Source organism: Mytilus californianus, unplaced genomic scaffold (assembly GCF_021869535.1).
Source record: "Mytilus californianus isolate M0D057914Y unplaced genomic scaffold, xbMytCali1.0.p SCAF_1, whole genome shotgun sequence".
In the NCBI taxonomy this organism is placed as follows: domain Eukaryota; kingdom Metazoa; phylum Mollusca; class Bivalvia; order Mytilida; family Mytilidae; genus Mytilus; species Mytilus californianus.
The window spans coordinates 130,177,501-130,195,280 of NW_026262581.1; the positions used below are offsets into that span (position 1 = coordinate 130,177,501).

Sequence of the window (17,780 nt, forward strand, 5' to 3'; positions counted from 1 at the left end):
CTACACTGTGCATGCTTTAGGACACAGAGTCATAATTAAAAGTGAGGATAACAAGCTACACTGTGCATGCTTCAGAACACAGTCATAATAAAAAGGGTGGATAACAAGCTACACTGTGCATGCTTTAGGACACAGAGTCATAATAAAAAGGGAGGCCAACAAGCTACACTGTGCATGCTTCAGGACACAGAGTCATAATAAAAAGGGAGGATAACAAGCTACACTGTGCATGCTTTATGACACAGAGTCATAATAACAAGAGGCTCTCAAGAGCCTGAATCGCTCACCTGTATTTCAGAGAAGATTTTTAAATATTAGCAAACTTGATGAACAAATTGTGTAAAATTGTCTTTAAAGGGCAATAACTCCTTAAGGGGTTAATTGACAATTTTGGTCATTTAACTTTTTTGTAGATCTTACTTTACTGAACATTATTGCTGCTTACAGTTTATGTATATCTATAATAATATTCAAAATAATAACAAAAAACTGCAAAATTTTGTTAAAACTACCAATTCGGTGGCAGCAACCCAACAATGGGTTGTTCGAATCGTCTGAAAATTTCAGGGATGATAGATCTTGACCAATTGAACAATTTTACCCCCATGTCACATTTGCTCTAAAAGATTTAGTTTTTGAGATATAAGCCAAAAACTGCATTTGACCCTTATGTTCTATTTTTAGCCATGGCGGCCATGTTTGTCGATGGATACAAACTTTGGATACAATTTATAAACAAGATACCCTAAGGAACATTTAGTTAAAGTTTGAAGGTAATTGGCCCAGTAGTTTCAGAGGAGAAGATTTTTAAATGTTAGCAAACCTGATGAACAAATTGTGTAAAATTGTCTTTAAAGGGCAATAACTCCTTAAGGGGTCAATTGACAATTATGGTCATATTAACTTTTTTGTAGATCTTACTTTGCTGAACATTATTGCTGCTTACAGTTTATATATATCTATAATAATATTCAAAATAATAACAAAAAACTGCAAAATTTTGTTAAAACTACCAATTCTGTGGCAGCAACCCAACAATGGGTTGTTCGATTCATCTGAAAATTTAAGAGTTCATAGATCTTGACCAATTGAACAATTTTACCCCATGTCAGATTTGCTCTAAAAGCTTTAGTTTTTGAGATATAAGCCAAAAACTGCATTTGACCCCTATGTTCTATTTTTAGCCATGGCGGCCATGTTTGTCGATGGATCAAAACTTCTGATATATTTTATAAACTAGATACCCTAAGGAACATTTAGTTAAAGTTTGAAGGTATTTGGCCCAGTAGTTTCAGAGGAGAAGATTTTTGAAATAGTTTACGACGACAGACGACGACGACAGTCGACGACGATGACAGACGACGGACAACAACGGACACCAATTGATGGCATAAGCTCACATGGGGCCCTTTGGGCCCGGTGAGCTAAAAAGGGAGGATAACAAGCTACACTGTGCATGCTTCAGGACACAGAGTCATAATAAAAAGGGAGGATAACAAGCTACACTGTGCATGCTTCAGGACACAGAGTCATAATAAAAAGGGAGGATAACAAGCTACACTGTGCATGCTTCTGGACAAAGAGTCATAATATAAAGGGTGGATAACAAGCTAAACTGTGCATGCTTCAGGACACAGAGTCATAATAAAAAAAGAGGATAACAGACTACACTGTGCATGCTAGCTTCAGGATGCATAGTCATACTGATAAATATAATATGGTAGTTCTAGAAGTGACACATAAGAAATGATTCTGCTCATTTAGTATTATAGATTATGGAATGCTATTTACCTGTGAGGATAGGCTTTGATCTCCTCTAACAATAACATTTTTTTTGCTTTGGTTTCATAATCTCTTCTGATAAAGGGCTTCAGTATTCTATAAAAAGACAAAATATTCTGAAGAGCAAATAACTGATACTAGAAAGAGGATTGATATAAATAAAGTGAAAGCATAAAAATCTGCAAAATGAAAGCAGTAATATGATAATGTATGCAATTAAGTAGAATATATGTCTGTTATTATACATCATTCAGCAAATATGGGAAAAGAAATGTTATGTACATTACAATAAAGGAAATCTATTATCCCTGAGACTAACACCACCTGTAAACAACATCCCAATCCATAGGAATTTTATTTGGAATTATCAAAAAATCTCCTTATATGTTGAAATTGGTGTTGATTCTATGTTTTTTTTTATTCAGCCTAGTTTTGCTGTAAAATTTCAGGTAGTGATAAATGATCTAAAACTTATAACCAGTATCATTTGGAATGTTTACTGATCTTTTAAAAATGCAAATTCCAAATATTAGCAACCATTAAAAGTAATCTAAACACACAAATAAATCCTGAAAACTAAATGCAAATCAGCTCATGGCAAACTATCTTTACAATATATGGCCTACCTACCAGTAAAGTCTGACTATACTCTGTAACTTACCTGGCTGTATATGGCCTACCTACCAGAAAAGTCTGACTATACTATGTAACTTACCTGGCTGTATATGGCCTACCTACCAGTAAAGTCTGACTATACCCTGTAACTTACCTGGCTGTATATGGCCTACCTACCAGTAAAGTCTGACTATACCCTGTAACTTACCTGGCTGTGTATGGACTACCTACCAGTCAAGTCTGACTATACCCTGTAACTTACCTGGCTGTGTATGGCCTACCTACCAGTAAAGTCTGACTATACCCTGTAACTTACCTGGCTGTATATGGTCTACCTACTAGTAAAGTCTGACTATACCCTGTAACTTACCAGGCTGTGTATGGACTACCTACTAGTAAAGTCTGACTATACCCTGTAACTTACCAGGCTGTGTATGGCCTACCTACCAGTAAAGTATGACTATACCCTGTAACTTACCTGGCTGTGTATAGCCTACCTACCAGTAAAATCTGACTATATCTTGTAACTTACCTGGCTGTATATGGCCTACCTACCAGTAAAGTCTGACTATACCCTGTAACTTACCTGGCTGTATATGGACTACCTACCAGTAAAATCTGACTATACCCTGTAACTTACCTGGCTGTGTATGGACTACCTACCAGTAAAGTCCGACTATACTCTGTAACTTACCTGGCTGTGTAAAGAATACCTACCAGTAAAGTCTGACTATACCCTGTAACTTACCTGGCTGTATATGGCCTACTTACCAGTAAAGTCTGACTATACCTTGTAACTTACCTGGCTGTATATTGCCTACCTACCAGTAAAGTCTGACTATACCCTGTAACTTACCTGGCTGTGTATGGACTACCTACCAGTAAAGTCTGACTATACCCTGTAACTTACCTGGCTGTGTATGGACTAATGATACTCTGTAGCTGGTCATCCTCTGTACCAACTAATCGATTCAGAAAAGATGGTTTGTGTTGTGTAAGTAGTTTAGAACTGTAGGCAAAAGTCTGAAATGTATAGAAAAACTAAATTCCACAGACAAACTGTTCCTTCTGTAAACAGAAAACAGTTAAAAAAAATTACATGTGCCTTTCATTTAAATAAAGACTCTTGTATATGTTGTAAATGTATATTATCAAGGTAAACACCTGATGCAGTGTCCTAAGAGAGAAACTACTGGTGTCTGCTGAAACTTCACACAATGTGACTGTCAGTAATTATTCAACCTACTACTGTACCTAGAAAAGAAATCTGGTATTTATAAAACCATATTTAGCTATGGGAAATAACAAACATAAATGGATCAAAGATAAAATTCAAGACTTTGGATTACTTATAAAATCAATGATATCAACAAATAAAATAAATAAATCCAGTACTATAAATTTGGGTTTCTGTTAAACATGCAAACAAGATATGCACATCGCTATGAATAACAGAATAGTCCATATTTTGGTAGGGTCCTTAGAAAGGATATATTCCTACACTTCCTGATGAAGATAAAATTATGTTTAGTTAGTTATTTATGAGTATTTTTAGAAGAGTTTCATGCTAGAGAAAGTGGTAACAACATAGACAACAATACAGGTTGACACTTGTTGTACGCAATAACTTACTTGAAATCTGTCAAGAATTCTGATATCACCTGGTAAAAATCTGTTTGTAGGTAAACCATGTGGATTCAATCTGTTAACATCCTATATTAAAGAAAAAACTACATTGCTTATAGACTATTCAAATGTGGACCACAAAGGCATTTATCAAAGTAATTCAGGAATATCTAATATTTTCCTTATACAATGTTGAGCATTTACCAGTAAACAAAATGTTCAATCATGTCTGGCTTAATTGTAGTGCTATGAACAATTTTTGTTTGAAAAAAATATTAGTGTTTACTTATCTTTTCTGATAAAAAGAATGCTTTAAAATATTTTTTGAATACAGGATGGATATTGTCTCGGTTGACTACAGTTTAAGTTTTATCATTGTCAATTGTCATGTAAGGTATGAATTAACTATGAAATTTAACATCCAATGAAAAGTTTCCATTTCACTCGTACATGTGATACAAGTCTGATCGAATGAAATCAAATTCTATAAACTTAATGTTGTTCCATAAAACATTAAATAAGTTGTTATCTGTTGATAAAGTACTCTCAAAGTAAATACCTCTTGTATCCAGCTGTCGCCCCAACATTTCCTCGCCATTTTGTTCATCTCCATGTCAATATCAAATATTGGTTGACCTCTTTCTCTCTTCAGCTAAAAATTTATTAAATAATCAGTTACTTATCTTTATAGATATTTATTTCTATTCAAATGATGAAAATCAACAACAAAATCATGATATACAAGTTTTTGTAGTATTTGTGAGAGCAAGAAAAAACCAAGAATTTAAATTTCAAAAGAAAAATAACCATTTGACTTCAATTTTAAATGTAAAAGTTGAAATCTACACAATAGTTTTGCAGAGGGTACTACAAAAGAACTAATATTACTCCAGATTATATTTATTGTACACCTAGAAAATCAATCTTTGCAATTTTACAATTTTAAAAGATATAAACTCTTGGATAAAACAAATTGTCAAATTTGAGGAATTTTCTTCTTAGGGTATGAAATTTATATATTACCTGTCGTATAATTAATTTTCTCCTCAGCCTGTTTATTTCAGGAGGCAGCTGACATGTGTTTGAAGCATCATTTAATTTCTTCAAAAGTTGTCTTTCTTCATACAAACTCATCAAAGTGCATCTTTTACAAAATAAAACTTTCAATCATTAATCAGCAAATACAAGTATTGTATGAAATCTGTTTGATAACATTAAGTATTAATTTCTATGTATCTGAACACGTCTTAATTTCTATGTATCTGAACACTATTGTTAGTCTCTATGTATCTGACAGGTTAAGATATTTTTACTGACAAGACTACAAAGTGCTTGCAGCATTTCAAGAATAAGTCTGCAATTTTTTATTTGTTTCATCAGTTGATAAAGTTTACCAGTATATTTTTATTCAGATCTATACCAAAAACACTGCAATACTGCAATTAGATTCCAGAAAAAGTTAATAGGAAGAAAATACTGCTGGTCATACAATATCCCTAACAGAATGATGAAATTATCTGCAGGTTTCTTAAGAAATAATCTTTTTTATGCCTCTGCCAAAAAGTCAGGAAGCATATTGTTTTAACCAAGTCCCTCTGTCCACCTATATCCTTCTTTAGTTTAAAAGCTAGAACTTTTATATTAAGCAGAATGTAAGTACAAATTTTCCACAATAAACAGGATGTAGTTTTCTTGTGAAATTACACATGTGATATGCATGTTTAGTCCACCTACATATTATCGGAATTTTTATTTCTTTTAACTTTTCTACAAATGATTAGATGTTGAGTTTGTTATTTTTTGGAATACTCAAGCCTATGACAGGGGGATAATATTTGTTTCTTTTCATATCATATTTGTATTTTGGATTCAAATTTTTAAATTACTTTTCTTCTTGTAAATTTTCCTTGTTTTCTGTCTTATTTTCTCTTTCTATTTTTGTTTTGCCAGTAGATTTTCCTCTATCACTGTGTATTGTACTTTCATTTTCATCAGCACTACTGTTTTCACTTTCACTTTCTGAATCCACAACAGAATCATTATCTTCTTCTTTAAATGATTTCACTTCCTGATTGGTTTCCATTGGTAATCCTTTTCCTTGGATACTATCAGAATCATGAACAACACACATATCAATATCTTGAATTTCTTGCTGGATTTCAACTTTTCCTGTAAAGTTAAATATAAATCTCATAAAACATAAAAAATGTGTTTCTTAACTGTCCTTTTATACAGGTTATTAAAATTCAATAAGTCTGCAAACAAAATCTCTTTTAAGAATTTGGAAAACTGGGTATTTCTAGATATGTTCAGTTGTTGTTGACCTTTACTCTGTTTTGTTTCCTTTTCATATTCAATCCTTACATAGACACCATTCTTTTGATATGTAATGTAAACATATAGTTCTTTACTACTTTTCACATTTTCTTTTCATTATCTACAAAGATGCCAGTCCTCATTCATTTGGTTCAACTTTTATAGTTTTATTAATGTTTTTGTCAATGGATTTAAATCTTGAATTGAAATTACATGTGGTCACATTACACATCTGTATATTCCTATTCTTAACAAAATAAACTACCTTCAGTTCCCTGAAATAACATCTCATTATCTACAGCATTATCACAGACTGTGGACAGAATGTCAAGTAACATTGGAGAATCACACTGTTTTGGTGACCCTGGTGGAGGAGTTATGGTTCCTGGGTCAATCTCTAAATCACTGTCAGAATCATTCACATCTGTATTATCAGCTGACATCAACAAGGAAGGAATATTTACTAAAAAAAATTAGTTAGATTCCTCTTTTAAAACATAAATTTTCAATCCTTCCTATAATTGGTTGTTGGAACCAACTTTAATAAAAGCAAAACTTTTTTTTTTGATACAAAAATATAGGTGTACCATAGGAAATTATGTTTTGAAAAACATACCAAAATATAGAGAGGTAAATTCATTTAACCTATCAACAAAACTATCTATAAAAGTCTGGCAATTGGGCCATGTTGACTTACTTATTGATCTTATTTTTCTGATTTTTTTTGCTTGTTATAGTAACTCTCTATCCACTATAGTTTGTGACAAAAATGCAAAATATTGGTAAAAGTCTTCACTCGGGGGGAATAAACTTCTACAAGGAGTCAGTTGACAATTTCAGACATGTTGACGAGTTAAAAATCTTATTGTGCTGAAAATTTCTACTTCTTACTGTTCCTCTTTATCTGGTATTGTTAGTGCAAACTACGCAAAAGAGGGTAAAAGTCATCTTTCAAGGGCAATAACTCCTCTTAGGGCTAAATTGATGATATCAATCATTTTGACTTATTTGTATTTTTAGGCCAGGTTAGCCTAAAAGATTTCCACGAATATTTTTTTACAAAAGATAAATATATTACTTGTGAAATACAATTTTTCCTCAATCCACAAGAATTGGTGCCCCAAAAATAAATAAATCGACAGTATGTTTCTCTATTTAAAAACAAGATCTTCCCTGATCTGTAATTCAAAATAAAACCCAACCACTCATCTGTTCTTAACATTAAACTGAACTATGTTCAGGTTACAAAAAAAAAACCAAAGAAATTAACAAACAACAAATTCCCTCGTCACCGTTTTTTGGTCCAAGGAACAGTAATGTCTGAAACATTTGGGAGTATCAGTACTTATCAAAGTCAATAATTATACTAATGTTTATAGAAATATATTTGACTCAACAATATGAACCCAAAAAATACATAAAAGGAATACCAACACTCTGGTTTAAGTTCATTTTCTGTCAACCATGAATCTGTTTTAGAGCTGCTTGCATGAGAGAACTGACTGTCATCATCAACTTCACTTTTCACAGAACAAAATGATGAGTTTACAGGAGAAAAACTATCCACTGACGACAGAGTACTCCGACTCAATGAAGTGTTAGTATTATGAGTCCATGAAAAGCTTGGATCAACAGGTTCCTGTTTGATATACTGCATGAATGTTACTAGATTGTCCTGACTTCCACCCTGTACAGGACTAGGACTTGGCTGAGAGAGCGACTCAAAAATCTGTTTATCTGAGCTGGATGTATTTAGTGATGTGAAACTTTTTGCTCTCCTGATGTCTTTGGCTTCCTGAAAAGAAGCATTATCTATTAGGCAAATTGTTAATTGCATCAATTTTATAGAATTTTATCTTTACTTTATATCTTTAGATTGTTACAGCATGAGTTCAAATGATTTAAAATTTCGTTTTTAAATAAGCTAAAAGGAGAACCAATTGACTGAAGCTCTAAAAATATTTTAATTTGAAAAGATGTGTTATATTTGAAACATACACATGAAAAGTCAAAATAGAACTATTTACATCAGTAGAATAGTGCCTAGAAGAATTTTGTGGTTATAATATTTTATTTATTTATTACATAGCTTTTATATAGCGCCTATCTAATAAACATAATACTCTAAGCGCTTAACATATAATATTGAAGGAAAATATATATCACAATGCATACAATAATAGCAAATATATATATATATATGAACATAAGAATGAAACAGAAATTAAATAGAATAATGATGTAAATTAAAAGCATTGAAAGGGGAAGTATATATCACAATGAATACCATAAAAACATATTAGAATATAACAGTTAACCAAAATTAAATAAAATAATGATGAAGATTATAAGTATTTACATTCCCTGCGGTATATACACAAGTAAAATCTATAAAAATTTGCATTAAAGGATTTATTCACTTAGCTAAGAGAAAATATAAGGTAGAAATTTAACCAGTAAAACACAGAGAAAAAATAAATAAAACTGTCTCTTAAATAAAAACTTTAAAACTGAAAATAAAAAATTTAAATAAAATAAAAATAAAAAGGCCCTATCACTTAAACTGTTAGAATAATAAATAAATATCACATAATATGACACACTTCTTTTGTTTGTAAACAAAGCCATGTTATAATTCCAATAAAACTTATCATCTCAGTCAAGATTGCAACGTCATTTGTATTTTGAACAAAGCCTGAGATCAAAATGGACATTTGTGTCGGTGTTGCATGCTAGGAAATGAAACAGAATAATTATAAAAGTAAGTTTACATACTTCAATTCATTTTTAATCAGTGAAACAGTTGGTTTTTCTAGAATGTTTGTGCTTTATCATAAGGTCCACTTCAAAATTTGTTTTCAAGAATTTTTCTATTAGAATTAAAATTATTCAATCATGTCATGCTCTATGCTCATTTTAACATGGGTAGCATAATATATGTAAAAATTTTACACCTCACTTGAGCTCAGTATAAATATATTGACAATCATAATGCCTACTCATGTTAAAATGAGCAAAGATCATGGCATGAAAAATTATTTCTTAATCAAGTATTTGCAGAAAACATATATTGCAACCTTTAAGATAAAACTGTGTGTATTTTTAAGGGTCATTTATAATTCATCATTTACTTACAGTACACACAATGTGATTGTTGGTGATTTTTACCCTTCTTGAAAAAAAAAATTGTGGGTTAATTTATTTTCGTAGACAGTGGAAAAATTGTATTTTCGTGGATATTTGATTTCGTGGTTTTGCAAAGTTTGTATACAGCCTATAGAAAATTCATACTTTGTTGAACATTTAAATTTGTGGTTCCCAATACCCACGAAATCAAAGAAAATTGGTACCCAACAAATAATAGTGAATCCACATTATATGATTAAAATGTATTTACAGTTAGAGTTTCCCTTTTAGCTTTGAGTTCCATCGCAGCTTCAATGGAAGTTTTGCCTCGTCTGTTCCTGAGTCCCTCCACTTTACTTAAACTATCAACAGGAGATACAGATAATCTTTTTCTATTCTGTCTGGCAGTTTGTATTGAAACTAAAGACATAAACAAAAAAGGTTTGTAGATTTACATGCATAAACATCACACCAAGTATTGCTAATCAACTCCAAAGGGTACCAAAAATATAGAGTGAACACATTCAAAAATAATTTCAACACCTTCTGGTAGGAGTGATCGCTCATATATCAAATATTATCAATTCACCCAAAGTATACCCAAGATAAAGACAAGACAAATTTTGTTTTTCCTGACCCCTTATCAACAGTCATGACAGTTTCAGAATCTATAGTGTGTTCTTTGATATACTCTCAAAAGATTACGACAAAAATTGTAATTGGATAACAATGACCAGAACTACAGAATTCATCCAATAGTTTGATAATTACTCACCATGGCTGGTATATGGTGGTTTCATCTCTGTAAGTCTCCACCAACCATTTTCTCCTAATTCCTTGGCTCCTGAGGTAAATACTTGAGGACATCCAGATGACAGGGTACCAGCTACTGTTCCATGCCATAATGATGTTTTCTTTCTACAAGAATAAAATTAACTGTACTAATCTTACTGCACTAGATGTGCATATCAACAAAAATATCTCTTCAAAATGATGCTCAAAGCAAATATATTTGAAAATCGAATAAAAAATAAAAGAAGAATGTGTCTGAGGACAGGAATGCCCTCGCTCAAGCTTTGCAATTTTCCAAGTAAAAAAGGGGCATAACTCTAGAATGGTAAATGACTTCACAATTCAAATTCGAACTCTGTCTGCGTGTTGTGGTTCTCAGCATTGTCTATGAGTTACATAAAATTTGCATGCGGCAAACTAAAGTTAAGAGTGCTTAAACGGTCAAGGGTAACACTTTATGCCCCAGTTGCCTACGGCGGGGGCATAAAAATTAAGAACTTATACAAACCAAAAAGGACAAACGAAGATGTCATTTGCAAAGTCTGACATTATTCATTTTTCTTCCGGAATAGGTGTTTGTATTGGTCCAAATTTGTATTATATTTCTGGCCTTTGATAAAGTCATACTACATCAATTAACACCATGTTTATTTCAGAAGGTAAAGTACCCACCCTGTGAAGGATCATATAGAACCCCTGAACCTTGGTATACTGTCATTTACACGATCTTTTTTTAAACTCTTTCATATGATAAATGTTTGTCATCACACTTACGTTCCTAAAATAATTACCTATAGAACAGGTATATTTCACTCACGTGAATTGAGATTCACATGAAATTCACCTCAAATGAGCTTATATGTGGAACTCACATGAATTTCATGTGAAAAGCACATGAATTTTTTTTCACATGAAATTCATATGAATTTTCAAAATAAAGTTATTCAAATAACATCTAAAGTGTCAGATTTAATCAAAATCATGAAAAATACAAATTGTTTTTGGTAAAGTTTCCTGAAATTCACATGAGTTTCACGTATAAGCTCGATTGAGTTGAATTTTGTTATAAATTAGGCTGTTAGTTTTCTCAATTGAATTGTTTAATATTTTTCATGTTAGGTCCTTTTATAGCAGACTATATTGAATGGATTTTTCTCATTGTTGAAGGCGGTACGGTTGCTTACATCCACTTCATTTGAACTTTGGTGGATAGTTGTCTCATTGGCAATCATACCACATCTCCTTATTTTTATATTCAAGTGAATTTCATGTATACAAATTTACCTGTGTATATATAGACAGAGTATTGTTGCTTTCATTTATGATGTTAAACATCCAATGTTATTATATACTGCCTCGTGATCAACAAACCTTTGTCCTCCAAACAAGACTGTCCAGTGTTTGTCTATATAGGCACATATATGTTCCTTCCACCTAAAGTAGCCATACTTTCCAACACATCCAGATAACTGTAAGTTATACAAGGCCAGAAGTACAACTTGAGACCTGCAATCAGTCAAATGTTTATTCAATTAACACAACCTTAATCAGTTAATCAAATTGGAGAATGACAATGGTTTGGGAAAGGGTATTTTTTGGCACCACATATTAAGTCTTTTATTTCAAGATGAACAGTGATTCAAGTTACTGCATAAATGTGTGAGAAAGAGAATGGGACATTTTTTGTCAAGTTTTACTGACAAAGCTGTGCTAGTTGCAACCTAATAAGGATGAAATAAGAGATTTTGTGAAAGTTGACAAAGGCTTCTGGATTTCCACCACAATTAGGCCTAGGAAACATGGAGCGCAAGGCTCGACAAACTACATTTTGTAAATATTCCAAGTCAAAAAGTTCATTTGTTATATCAAACATAATGTTAAAAATCTGTTTTGATAATGCATACACTATATATTTCATATCCCAAAAACCTATTGAAATTTGAATGTTTTCTTTGAATTAAGTGTAAAATTAAGATTTCAGCTGATTATGACGTCATTAAACATGTAAAAAGAAGGCAGATACTTAAATGACATGTAAAAAGAAGACGGATACTTAAAGTTCAACAAAAATACCAATTTCCTATCTAGTCATTGTTAAAGCTATGCTACATTGTGATAATGACCACTAAATCCTAATTTTAAAATTAAGATAAAAATAGGGGCCATATTGGGATCATACTGAACATACTCCTTTCCAAGTTTTAAAAACTGTGGCCATTTTTTAACGTGTTAAAACAATTGGTCCCAAAAGAACCCATATCACTCACCTAGTACCTTTGACAAATGTCAAGATTTGTCATTCACCAACTGAATTATTAGCCTCTTAAGCCAAATTTGATAAAGATTGGCAAAGTTTTATTTATGAGAAGATGAAAATGTGATTTTTCATTAAAATGGGACCTATATGGCTTCATTAGTACATGTATGCCACCTGATCAGCTCAGAAGAAGAATTTTCGATAGAAAGTCTCCAAAACATATTCCTTTACAGTTGCAAAAGTTTTATCTTGTAATCAGAGAAGATATCTAAAAATTGACCAAGCAGAATCAAGTATTGTGTAATCACAAAAATCACAAATTTCTACACTGGAACTTCCATACAACATTCCTGCCTTGTTTGTTCCAGATTGGCTAAGAAGATTAAAAGATAATTAGAACAAGAATGTGCCCATAGTACACGGATGCCCCACTCGCACTATCATTTTCTATGTTCAGTGGACCGTGAAACTCTAATTTGGCATTAAAATTAGAAAGATCATATCATAGGGAACATGTGTACTAAGTTTCAAGTTGATTGGACTTCAACTTCATCAAAAACTACCTTGACCAAAAACTTTAACCTGACAGGGGACAGACGGACGAACGGACGGACAAATGAATGGACATAGGAACGAATGGTAGCGCAGACCAGAAAACATAATGCCCCTACTACTATCGTAGGTGGGGCATAAAAATATCTACAAAATGGGAAAACAATAGTACGCATTTTTTCATTTTGTTGGTCGTTGCCTAATTGACATTAAACTCTTAAGATTATTATCTTGGACCAGATAATGGGCCAGAATTAATTTGCACAATTACAAATTAGAATAAGTATCAATTGCGCCACTCTCTATTTTTCTGATGGTATTATTTGTGCCAATAGATTGGGATCAAATTGTGCCACATTAAGATTTCCCCTGTATATTTTTAACTTATATCATACATGTAACATGTTCTATAATTAATCTATCAACTTTAGATTAAACAGAGCACTCATTAAAATTAAGAAAACTCGTCAATCAATAAATTGTTCAGTAATAGAATAGTTTTTCACATGTAAAGATGTCTGATATATTGTTCAAGAAAATAGAGACTGATAGAGGGAAACCTATCACCGCTGTAGAAAATCATAAATACCGACAGGCATTTATTAAGGAAAAATGGAGAAATTAGATGGAGATGTACAGTGAAGTGGTGTTGGGCTAGGATATTTACAGATGAATCTTGTACAGTTATTTTGAGTTAGGAATTAGATCATATACATGAAAATAATAAATCAGAAGCTTGAAAGACAGATTTTGAGAACAGTATTCAAGCAAAAAGCAACTGATTTGTCATCTGAGCGACCTCCTATAATAATTTAGTAGATAAATAAATAAATAAATTGATAAAATTGGCGCAATTGTATGATTGTCTTTTCGGCGCAAAATGAAGTGGTGCAGAAGTAGCAGCATTGGCGCAAATAAGTAAGATTTCGGAAGCATTATAAACGACAATTTCACACAAACATATGAGACCATTTTTAAACTATGATAATTTGGATATTTCTATTGAATTCTCTGAGGGGCATTTTCTAAAAAATGAATTTATTAATAGAAGGGGACAATGTCTTAACAAGAAACCTATTAATCGAGTAACATTTTGGTATTTGATACTCTGTACTACCGAGCAATACTCAAGTACTTGAATACTCTTTGACATCCCTAGAATAGCCATTTTATTTTTGACTGATCAGTATGAGGAATTGCCATTGACTTTCAAATTATTATTGTTGTATGTGATGTTTTATTTCTGTGTACTGAGATATATGTTGTTCTCTATTTCATAGGTTTTATAGAGCTGTTAACATCCCGGTCCTTTGATCTTTTGGTAGATGGTTGTCTCATTGGCAATTATACTACATCTTCCTTATTATTATATTAAGTTCTATTTTCTGTACTGTATTGGGAATGCAATATATACCCCATTTCTATAGTGGGCTATACTATATAAGGAAACGATAACTAAACACTTTAATAAATTCCCACAGCTTGAAAAAACAAACTCCAGTCAAGAAATGGAAAAGAAAACCTGTTAAAATCTTATAAAATTCTATTCAAATTTACCATTGCATCTTCAATCTTTCTACTTCCTCTTCTCCGTTGTTATTGCATTCAGTACAAACCAAGTGAAAAAATACATCACCTACCAATAAGGATGGCTTTCCTGTCTTCAAACAATCTGATAAAAATTATCATTTAACATAATCATGTATATTCTATCATTGTTGTTCAATAAAAACATAGATGAGGCCATTAGAAGATAGATTGATTGATTCATATTTGCTTAAAGTACATTTGCTAATATTTCATGCATATAAAGTGATTATCCAAAATGAAATACATGCTGTAGCATGTAAATATTTTTGAAAACCATTAAGGTATTTCTCATGCATTTCTATTCTTTTTTTAATAAATTCATGTTTTTTCACAGAACTTCTTAAAGAGGATTGTTCAGTCGAAAATAACAAAATAGTATTTTGGTTCATGTTTGAGTCACATACATGTACATAGTATTGCATTGTATTTGTGATTGCCTTATTTGCTTTCATTGATCATGATGATCCTGTGAATAAAGGATTTCTTTACTAAATAAAATTGAATAAAAAGTGAATGAGCACTGGTTATTTTTCTTGATGCTCTGCCCATTTTTATAGAAATTTTTGGTACCATGCCCCTTTCCATCTTATCTTGTAAAACCCTGCTGTATTTCATTATCTGAACCTTTCCCATTTTCTAGAATTTTTGATAAACTCCAAAATTTATTAATACTTTGTTCTTAAAATTTCTCTTTTTTTCAATTTATTCAATCATGCTATTAGCTTACTGTAATTCACTCAGTAAAAAAAATTAAAACTGATCAAACTGATAAAACATACCTATATGGAACTGTCGTCTACATTTCATGCATGTTAATTTTGGAGTCTCTTCGTCAATTTCCTTTACTTTACAATAACAATGTGTTGCCTCAGAATCCATATTCACTGTCTTAATCAATCAACATATGGTTATGTCTGTAACAGAAATTCAGAAAAAGATGAAATAAAGAGGCATTACAATTATCATGATTATCTTCAACATGTATTATTCATTATTGAGGCCTTGTTGAGCCAAAGAAGAAGCTACTTGAGGATAAGAAATCAGGGGCAGGTCCAGTATTTTTGAAAGGGGGTGTTATTCCATACAACAGATTATATAAAAATACTAGACGATTTTATTCTAAAAATTCATATAAATCGTGAAACACATATGATAAATTTTTTTGGCAATCAAAGGGGGGGGGGGGGCATATGCCCTCTACGCCCCTTACCCCCCTGGATTCGCCACTGGAAATGTACTCTTGTATCAATTGATACATTATTCCAAAAATGACATCATTGTTTTCTCCAAACAATTGTTTAAACAGGGTGACAATGAAACACCTTTCCTGCCTGAAAATGAATTACCCGTTTACATGTTTACTGATTAGGTTTTAATTAACAAAACCAAACAGATTCAATCAAAAAGAAAAAAAAAGCATGACTAAATTATAAATAAAAGATGAAAAAGGGGGGTGAAACAGAGCAAAGAAAATACATGCAAGGCTATTCATAAATTTTGATTAACAATATACTTGTGGCTTCTTAACTTAGTGGGTACTAAAGCATTTCACCATGTTTAAGAAAAAGAAGAGCACAAGCAAAATTTTTCGCCGCAAAACCAAATCACCGGAAATTCCAATACTAAACGTAAGTATAGTTTCGGTTTAGGACGTGAGCGATATTACGTGAATTATACAGCAGAAAATAAGGGCAGCGTATATAAACTACCGTTATTTTAACATCGTATCGATAAGAACAAAAAAAAAAAACCAGATAACACACATAAATTACAGTCTGACTTGGAAGCGGCCGGCAGATGGGAGCAGGACTTGCTCATGCATTTTCACCCTGATAAGTGCAACATTCTCAGTGTAACTCAAAAACGCAAACCTCAGTTCAGACTTCACTTATAAATTACACAATCACTCTCTAGAAAAAGTTGACTCTACAAAATATTTAGGCCTAACTCTTCAATCAAATTTAAAATGGGACAAACATATCGATGATAAAATGACATCAAAAGCAAATCAGTCTCTTGGATTTATTCGTAGAAACCTAAAAATAGCCTCACCTAAAGTTAAAGCTCATGCATTTAAAGCTCTTGTCCGTCCAAAACTAGAGTACTGCTCAACTATTTGGGATCCACATCAAAAACAGCAAATTTCACAAATTGAAAAAGTTCAGAGAAGAGCAGCGCGCTTCTCATGCAACCGCTTCCATAACACCAGCTCAGTTACTAAAATGATGACAGACTTAAATTGGTACCCACTTGAAATTAGGCGTTTACGATACAGACTTGTCTTCTTTTACAAAATTATACACGAACTTGTTGCAGTCCCTACATATAACCTTTTGATCCCACTAGACAATTAATAGAACTTAAATTTTCGCCGATCGGAGCGTGGCGAAACTTTTTTGGAGGTAAAATTATCGAAATATTCTTTATTAAGCCGAGGACAACCAATGCGTTGCAAATTTTAGGGGGCGCACACCCGCCACGCCCCCGCCTGAATCCGCCCCTGTTTAGTGAAAAATTTGAACACAATAAATAGGAATTAGAAAAAGGAGGGTACATGTCCAAAGCGCCTGTGAATTGGACTCACCTGAAGTGCTGCTCAATATTTGATTTTCCGTGTGCTGCAGTGCTTTGTTACTGTTGTTTCTCTTTTATTTTTTCAGTTTCTTTTGGTCATGATGTTGTCTGATTTTCCATGTTATCTTCTCTATCTTTTTACACCAAGTAGGAATGAAACGACAGTGAACAATAAACTAAATTGAATGATAAAAGAACCAAAAAAAAAAACCAAAAAAAAACAGCATTTACTCAAGTAGATGCTACTGACATTTTTTGAACTGAAAAAAAGTACAAGTTAGTGATTAAGTTACTCCAGAAAAATATAGAATATACATACAGGTTATAATCAAATATTACGATGAGCATCAGAACAAATCATACCATAAAACAGTAAAATCTGACCAAAATAACAATAAGACAAAATTATAGAACCAACAGATGATGTTCAATACTACAATAAATAATGGAAATCAATGGGAGCCAATACCAACATTTATTCGGCGAAGACCTCCTAGCAACTATACAGTTACATAAGTTGTCAAATGTCACGATAGAAATAAACGAGAAG

The 17,780-nt window shown here is 32.3% G+C and overlaps 1 protein-coding gene across 6 annotated transcripts in view; it reads right to left on the bottom strand.

Moving 5' to 3' along the window:
• Positions 1 to 16,276, bottom strand: part of LOC127713349 (cysteine-rich protein 2-binding protein-like) — a 30,749-nt gene extending 14,473 nt beyond the window's left edge. For 5 of the 6 annotated variants that reach the window (XM_052219780.1, XM_052219778.1, XM_052219781.1 and 2 more), the window contains exons 1-14: positions 16,209 to 16,270; positions 15,436 to 15,570; positions 14,624 to 14,738; positions 11,629 to 11,763; positions 10,241 to 10,383; positions 9,737 to 9,885; positions 7,774 to 8,134; positions 6,605 to 6,802; positions 5,910 to 6,192; positions 5,047 to 5,167; positions 4,583 to 4,675; positions 4,030 to 4,110; positions 3,308 to 3,420; positions 1,792 to 1,878 (exon numbers count right to left, since the gene is read on the bottom strand). In XM_052219780.1, coding sequence (XP_052075740.1) covers positions 1,792 to 1,878; positions 3,308 to 3,420; positions 4,030 to 4,110; positions 4,583 to 4,675; positions 5,047 to 5,167; positions 5,910 to 6,192; positions 6,605 to 6,802; positions 7,774 to 8,134; positions 9,737 to 9,885; positions 10,241 to 10,383; positions 11,629 to 11,763; positions 14,624 to 14,738; positions 15,436 to 15,535 — 1,979 coding nt within the window. In that variant the 5' untranslated portion in view covers positions 15,536 to 15,570; positions 16,209 to 16,270. Of the gene's footprint in view, positions 1 to 1,791; positions 1,879 to 3,307; positions 3,421 to 4,029; positions 4,111 to 4,582; positions 4,676 to 5,046; positions 5,168 to 5,909; positions 6,193 to 6,604; positions 6,803 to 7,773; positions 8,135 to 9,736; positions 9,886 to 10,240; positions 10,384 to 11,628; positions 11,764 to 14,623; positions 14,739 to 15,435; positions 15,571 to 16,169 lie in introns of all 6 variants that reach the window. The other variant, XM_052219776.1, reaches the window with a different exon arrangement.
• Between the last annotated feature and the right edge of the window lie 1,504 nt (positions 16,277 to 17,780).